Source organism: Ascaphus truei, chromosome 20 (genome assembly GCF_040206685.1).
Source record: "Ascaphus truei isolate aAscTru1 chromosome 20, aAscTru1.hap1, whole genome shotgun sequence".
NCBI lineage: Eukaryota > Metazoa > Chordata > Amphibia > Anura > Ascaphidae > Ascaphus > Ascaphus truei.
The window spans coordinates 30,625,637-30,634,107 of record NC_134502.1 but is presented as its reverse complement, the minus strand read 5'-3'; the positions used below and the strand labels follow the sequence as shown (position 1 = coordinate 30,634,107).

Sequence of the window (8,471 nt, the reverse complement as noted above, 5' to 3'; positions counted from 1 at the left end):
CTGGTGGACATGTCCAGAAATTGTGAAGTACTGGACCAAGGTCCAAATTCTACTAAAAGAGGTCACTGACCTAGATCTACCTATTGATCCACTGACCTTCCTTTTGGCCAGACCAATGTCCGACATCGTCCGACCAACTAGGAAATTAATATCCTTCATTCTAACTGCGGCGAGATGTGAGATAGCGGCCTCCTGGAGGAGGGTGACCACACCAGCCTTAGGGTCGATCAAAAAGAGAATAACCGAAGTGATGCACATGGAGCGGCTGACTGCCGTCCTTAAACAAAACCTCCCAGCGCACGAATCAGTATGGGACCCGTGGTTTCTCCTAACCCGGGACAGACGACCCGCCCCACCAAGGTAGGGTACATAAAAATCCCCCCCCCCCCCTACAGACACAAAAACCAGGAGCAGGTAAAAACTCCAACCAACCTATCAACCAAACCCTCCTCAGCCAGGAGACAAATCCCCCCACCCACCCTACCCCTCCTCTCCTACCCCCCCCCCTTACCCCCTCCCCTCTTTGCCTTCATCTCTGGAAGGCAATCCCCCGTCTTGACAGCTTAGGTTGTCTCTCTTTATTTCCCAAAAAAATGTTAAAACTATTAGGCACTGTAAAATTGCACTGTATTTGAGCCTGACCTGTTGTAACAATGCCTAATAAAAAACTTTATGGAAAAAAAAAAAAAAAGAACACGTAATAATAGATACCGTATACGTTAGCTATATTTGGTTGTCTAAAAATTCTTCCCTTTGAATGATACACTTTATACTTTATTTTAAAATGTATACAAATGATTTAACTTTAGCAGCTAAATCAGGAGCTTTGCTCTCTTTATCGAGTTTTATTTAAAAATAAAGAACTTCTCCTTATAAAGGAACATTTTATCAGAGCCGCCTTGATCTCCTGGTTTCTCAGACTATATATAATTGGGTTGAAAAGGGGAGTCCCCACGGTGTATAGAAGGGATAGGACCTTGTTTAAATTAAATGAGAGTCCTCTGGATGGTGTCATGTAAATAGCGATGAGAGTCCCATAATATGTGCCCACGACTGTCAGGTGGGAGCTGCAGGTGGAGAAGGCTTTCTGTCTCCCAGTGGTGGTGGGGATCCTGAGGATGGTGATGGAGATGGAGACGTATGTGGAAGTAATCAAGGCAAATGGGAGGACGGTTATAGGGATGGCAAAGACAAACTGTTCTAGTGCCACAATGGAGGTATCTGAACAAGAGAGCTTCAGAAGAGGGTCAAAATCACAGAAGTAATGGTCAATGATATGGGGACCACAGAACTGTAACTGGCATATAGGAAAAACCAAGGCTAGTATTACCAAAAATACAATCATCCAAGACCATAAAACCAGGTGGAGGCTAAGTCTGAGGTCCATGATGGAGGTGTAACGTAGAGGGTTGCAGATGGCCAGGTACCGGTCATAGGACATCACTGTGAGAAGAAGACTCTCTACCGCTGCTGAAGCACCATGGACGTTTACTTGCATGATGCAGCCAGTAACATTTATGGTGCCCCCTCCATTCAACACAACACGTAGCATGTTTGGGGCTATGTTTGTGGTAAGTAACATGTCAGATAAGGACAGGTTACAGAGGAAGAAGTACATGGGGGATTTAAGGCTTTGGCTGGTTGACACTAATATAATGATTAGTAGGTTTCCAGCTAATGTCATGATGTAGATCAATAGGAACAGAATGAAGAGGGCAACATTGACATTTGGGAGGTTCTGAAACCCCAGAAGCAGAAATTCTGTGACTGATGTCTGGTTCTCCTCCATCATATCCTGCAGAGAAGAGATGGGATGAGAAAAGAAGGGAATTTTTAGTAGCTCTTTACATGCAATAACATCTACTTCAGAAGGTTATAATTTTACATAATACTAACTAAACATCTGGAGAAAACTAATATGAGGTCCGTAAAGTTAAGCAAGGTACACCAAGGAAGACCTCTCAAGTTGTTCCATTGTAACAATAATAGCAATTAAAACATTGAATTGTATGTTACAATATGTTATCAAAATGGAATGATCTTCTCGTGCAGAACGGCATCAACCCACCAAGAAGTGTTTATAGAGACACTTACAAACAATTTCTTCAAATTACAGGTCTCCTCAAACACAGAGATACACAGCAGAGCTTTACTCACACGTTCATAATTTATTTATTTCTAAAATATTTTACCAGGAAGTAATACATTGAGAGTTACCTCTCGTTTTCAAGTATGTCCTGGGCACAGAGTAAAACAAAATAATACATGGTTACAAATACAGTTACATAAATGAACAAGGTATACATTATATACAAGACATTGCGTGCACAGTTAAAGAAAATATATATTATGAGCGTATGAAACAGTTACAGACCAGATTAAAGTGTGAGACAGCCTTAGATTTGAAAGAACTTAAGCTGGTGGAGGATATGAGAGTCTCTGGTAGGTTGTTCCAGTTTTGGGGTGCACGGAAAGAGAAGGAGGAACGTCCGGATACTTTGTTGAGTCTTGGGACCATGAATAGTCTTTTGGAGTCTATAATGATGTTCTCCATTTAATGTGACAGCCAAAAACAGTAGATTAACACTTTTTCAGGTCACATATGGACCTTTCATCATTGACCTCATGAAAGGTCCATATGGAACCTGAAACGTGGTCTTTCCACGGTTCTTGGCGGTCACAATAAATGGAGAACTTCATTATGAACTTGTGAGTAGAGCTCTGGTTTGTATCTCTGTCTGAGAGGAGACCTGCACTTTGGAGAATTTGTTTGTCTGTGTTGTGTTGGCTGCACACGCCGGATTCTCCTCGTCTGACACCGTTTCACCATACTTTGGAATTGTACTATGGAGATACTTAGAAATGAAAGATGTGACGTTACTTCACAGTCCTCTGAGAGGCCAAAATGATTGTTTTGTAGATTGTTTTTTAATACAGGGAAGGAAGGAAGGAAAGAAGGAATACAAATCAGTGCAAACTTCTCAAATGGCTTCATTTACGATCAGAAAATTAATTCTTGCTAAAACTAGAGCAACCGTTAAAAAAAAAAACAATTAAAGGGACAAAAAAAAATGGTCGAACAATTGAGTTTGTTAATGAAAATCCGAAAAAAGAGGACATACAGAAAGTCATACATTTAAAAAATATTTGAACACGTTACTGTGCTTGTACCCATTGGCGCGACCACAAATACAGTACAAAATAAACTAGATACTAGACTTGTTTGCAAAGGACAAAAAGAGGCTGAGCCAGTAATTCTTATTCAATTCATCATTTTACTTTCCAGGACATCGGACAAGAAAATTCAACGTTTAAGGTCACAAACTGCCCATCTTCAGGTAGGTGAAACCCCCAATTTGATACCACTTACCTGGAGATAGGCAGTTTGGGACCTGAAATGTTGGATTTAATTGCATGGTATCCTGAAAAGTAAAATGGTGAATTTAATACGATTATCTGCCTTAACCTCTTCGTGTCCTTTGCAAAGGGACTGCGACTCTATCAAATGTTTCCCCTGAACAATCTCCTTGTTATATGTAAATAAATGACCCTCATATAATTGAACACACCCCATTCTAAAGTTCAATCCATTAACTCCTAACATATGCCGTTGACACTGCCCAGATCACAAGCACACAATTAAGGTTAAAAATTGACCTGTACAAAGAATAAAACGAACTAAACATCTGGAGAGAACCGATATGAGGTCCAGAAAGTTAAGCAAGTTACACCCAGGATGTCCTCTCTCTTTCCCTTGTAACAATAACAGCAATAAAAAACATTGAATTGTATGTTACAATATGTTATCACAATGGAATGATCTTCTCGTGCAGAACGGCATCAACCCACCAAGAAGTGTTTATAGAGACACTTACAAACAATTTCTTCAAATTACAGGTCTCCTCAAACACAGAGATACACAGCAGAGCTTTACTCACACGTTCATAATTTATTTATTTCTAAAATATTTTACCAGGAAGTAATACATTGAGAGTTACCTCTCGTTTTCAAGTATGTCCTGGGCACAGAGTAAAACAAAATAATACATGGTTACAAATACAGTTACATAAATGAACAAGGTATACATTATATACAAGACATTGCGTGCACAGTTAAAGAAAATATATATTATGAGCGTATGAAACAGTTACAGACCAGATTAAAGTGTGAGACAGCCTTAGATTTGAAAGAACTTAAGCTGGTGGAGGATATGAGAGTCTCTGGTAGGTTGTTCCAGTTTTGGGGTGCACGGAAAGAGAAGGAGGAACGTCCGGATACTTTGTTGAGTCTTGGGACCATGAATAGTCTTTTGGAGTCTATAATGATGTTCTCCATTTAATGTGACAGCCAAAAACAGTAGATTAACACTTTTTCAGGTCACATATGGACCTTTCATCATTGACCTCATGAAAGGTCCATATGGAACCTGAAACGTGGTCTTTCCACGGTTCTTGGCGGTCACAATAAATGGAGAACTTCATTATGAACTTGTGAGTAGAGCTCTGGTTTGTATCTCTGTCTGAGAGGAGACCTGCACTTTGGAGAATTTGTTTGTCTGTGTTGTGTTGGCTGCACACGCCGGATTCTCCTCGTCTGACACCGTTTCACCATACTTTGGAATTGTACTATGGAGATACTTAGAAATGAAAGATGTGACGTTACTTCACAGTCCTCTGAGAGGCCAAAATGATTGTTTTGTAGATTGTTTTTTAATACAGGGAAGGAAGGAAGGAAAGAAGGAATACAAATCAGTGCAAACTTCTCAAATGGCTTCATTTACGATCAGAAAATTAATTCTTGCTAAAACTAGAGCAACCGTTAAAAAAAAAAACAATTAAAGGGACAAAAAAAAATGGTCGAACAATTGAGTTTGTTAATGAAAATCCGAAAAAAGAGGACATACAGAAAGTCATACATTTAAAAAATATTTGAACACGTTACTGTGCTTGTACCCATTGGCGCGACCACAAATACAGTACAAAATAAACTAGATACTAGACTTGTTTGCAAAGGACAAAAAGAGGCTGAGCCAGGAATTCTTATTCAATTCATCATTTTACTTTCCAGGACATCGGACAAGAAAATTCAACGTTTAAGGTCACAAACTGCCCATCTTCAGGTAGGTGAAACCCCCAATTTGATACCACTTACCTGGAGATAGGCAGTTTGGGACCTGAAATGTTGGATTTAATTGCATGGTATCCTGAAAAGTAAAATGGTGAATTTAATACGATTATCTGCCTTAACCTCTTCGTGTCCTTTGCAAAGGGACTGCGACTCTATCAAATGTTTCCCCTGAACAATCTCCTTGTTATATGTAAATAAATGACCCTCATATAATTGAACACACCCCATTCTAAAGTTCAATCCATTAACGCCTAACATATGCCGTTGACACTGCCCAGATCACAAGCACACAATTAAGGTTAAAAATTGACCTGTACAAAGAATAAAACGAACTAAACATCTGGAGAGAACCGATATGAGGTCCAGAAAGTTAAGCAAGTTACACCCAGGATGTCCTCTCTCTTTCCCTTGTAACAATAACAGCAATAAAAAACATTGAATTGTATGTTACAATATGTTATCACAATGGAATGATCTTCTCGTGCAGAACGGCATCAACCCACCAAGAAGTGTTTATAGAGACACTTACAAACAATTTCTTCAAATTACAGGTCTCCTCAAACACAGAGATACACAGCAGAGCTTTACTCACACGTTCATAATTTATTTATTTCTAAAATATTTTACCAGGAAGTAATACATTGAGAGTTACCTCTCGTTTTCAAGTATGTCCTGGGCACAGAGTAAAACAAAATAATACATGGTTACAAATACAGTTACATAAATGAACAAGGTATACATTATATACAAGACATTGCGTGCACAGTTAAAGAAAATATATATTATGAGCGTATGAAACAGTTACAGACCAGATTAAAGTGTGAGACAGCCTTAGATTTGAAAGAACTTAAGCTGGTGGAGGATATGAGAGTCTCTGGTAGGTTGTTCCAGTTTTGGGGTGCACGGAAAGAGAAGGAGGAACGTCCGGATACTTTGTTGAGTCTTGGGACCATGAATAGTCTTTTGGAGTCTATAATGATGTTCTCCATTTAATGTGACAGCCAAAAACAGTAGATTAACACTTTTTCAGGTCACATATGGACCTTTCATCATTGACCTCATGAAAGGTCCATATGGAACCTGAAACGTGGTCTTTCCACGGTTCTTGGCGGTCACAATAAATGGAGAACTTCATTATGAACTTGTGAGTAGAGCTCTGGTTTGTATCTCTGTCTGAGAGGAGACCTGCACTTTGGAGAATTTGTTTGTCTGTGTTGTGTTGGCTGCACACGCCGGATTCTCCTCGTCTGACACCGTTTCACCATACTTTGGAATTGTACTATGGAGATACTTAGAAATGAAAGATGTGACGTTACTTCACAGTCCTCTGAGAGGCCAAAATGATTGTTTTGTAGATTGTTTTTTAATACAGGGAAGGAAGGAAAGAAGGAATACAAATCAGTGCAAACTTCTCAAATGGCTTCATTTACGATCAGAAAATTAATTCTTGCTAAAACTAGAGCAACCGTTAAAAAAAAAAACAATTAAAGGGACAAAAAAAAATGGTCGAACAATTGAGTTTGTTAATGAAAATCCGAAAAAAGAGGACATACAGAAAGTCATACATTTAAAAAATATTTGAACACGTTACTGTGCTTGTACCCATTGGCGCGACCACAAATACAGTACAAAATAAACTAGATACTAGACTTGTTTGCAAAGGACAAAAAGAGGCTGAGCCAGGAATTCTTATTCAATTCATCATTTTACTTTCCAGGACATCGGACAAGAAAATTCAACGTTTAAGGTCACAAACTGCCCATCTTCAGGTAGGTGAAACCCCCAATTTGATACCACTTACCTGGAGATAGGCAGTTTGGGACCTGAAATGTTGGATTTAATTGCATGGTATCCTGAAAAGTAAAATGGTGAATTTAATACGATTATCTGCCTTAACCTCTTCGTGTCCTTTGCAAAGGGACTGCGACTCTATCAAATGTTTCCCCTGAACAATCTCCTTGTTATATGTAAATAAATGACCCTCATATAATTGAACACACCCCATTCTAAAGTTCAATCCATTAACTCCTAACATATGCCGTTGACACTGCCCAGATCACAAGCACACAATTAAGGTTAAAAATTGACCTGTACAAAGAATAAAACGAACTAAACATCTGGAGAGAACCGATATGAGGTCCAGAAAGTTAAGCAAGTTACACCCAGGATGTCCTCTCTCTTTCCCTTGTAACAATAACAGCAATAAAAAACATTGAATTGTATGTTACAATATGTTATCACAATGGAATGATCTCCTCGTGCAGAATGGCATCAACCCTCCAAGAAGTGTTTATGGAGATTGTAACAGTGATTTATTCCTGTTTAAAAAGAGCAGCCTCAGAGCTCTGAGAATCCAGCAGAGAGATAGTTGACTGCAGCCACTCAATTAACTAGTCTCCACCTGGACTAATGAGAGCTCTGTAAAAAGCCTCGTGTGAGACACCGGAGAGAGATTCCTTAGCTCACATTTGGGCTGACAGAATGAGAGCAGAGTAGCCTGAACACAGATGAGATAAGCAGTAGGAGCATGAGAGACTATCTGCACATCCCTCCTACAAGGGCACTCACATATGCCTGTGTGAGTAAACAATATATTTGATTTTACCCATATTTCCCATCAGTCACACATCATCTGGTTGTCTGGGACCAACCCCTGCTACTCTTACCCTTTCTTTGAGGTACCATCGGAGGAGAGGTGCAGCGGGGATACCTTAGAAGATTCATATACACTGTCTACAAGGGCATCCATACTCACCTATGTACCCTGGAAGGAAGACCTGACGATTGGGAGTCGTGAGTACAGCAGTGACGTTATCAGAGACATCCATGCTCTGCAGCAGATGTGACCGTCACTCACATTTGGCCGTGTGAGTGTTTGTTTTATATGATAATTTTCAATACTCCATCTAAATACCCTAACTTGTTTGATGATGTATCATTAGTAGACATCTAAAAACAACAAAACAGGCAGCGCTACCCACAATAGTATGACAGAGTATATATTACCTTATGTATAAATGACCAAACATGCATAAGGGGCTGCCCAAGATACAAAAAACTGACCCCCTGGTCAGAACTATAGTATGGAAAGGGAAAGTATCAAATGGCGCCAAATATGATATATACTGCAAAAGGATATATGAAAGCCAAGCCTGTTGGCTGTAGACAAGTAGCTCCTCACGTTGTGCTTAAAGAAAAAGAAAAAGCACAACACATAGCGTAATACTGTTACACAGTATTACGCTATGTGTTGTGCTTTTTCTTTTTCTTTAAGCACAACGTGAGGAGCTACTTGTCTACAGCCAACAGGCTTGGCTTTCATATATCCTTTTGCAGTATATATC

The 8,471-nt window shown here is 39.4% G+C and overlaps 1 protein-coding gene across 1 annotated transcript; it reads right to left on the bottom strand.

Annotated features, from left to right (window-relative positions):
• Window positions 1-835: 835 nt before the first annotated feature.
• LOC142471158 (olfactory receptor 11A1-like) lies at window positions 836-1,792 on the bottom strand. Its single transcript, XM_075577946.1, has one exon. It carries the CDS (start codon window positions 1,790-1,792, stop codon window positions 836-838), a length of 957 nt encoding a protein of 318 aa, XP_075434061.1.
• Window positions 1,793-8,471: the final 6,679 nt, after the last annotated feature.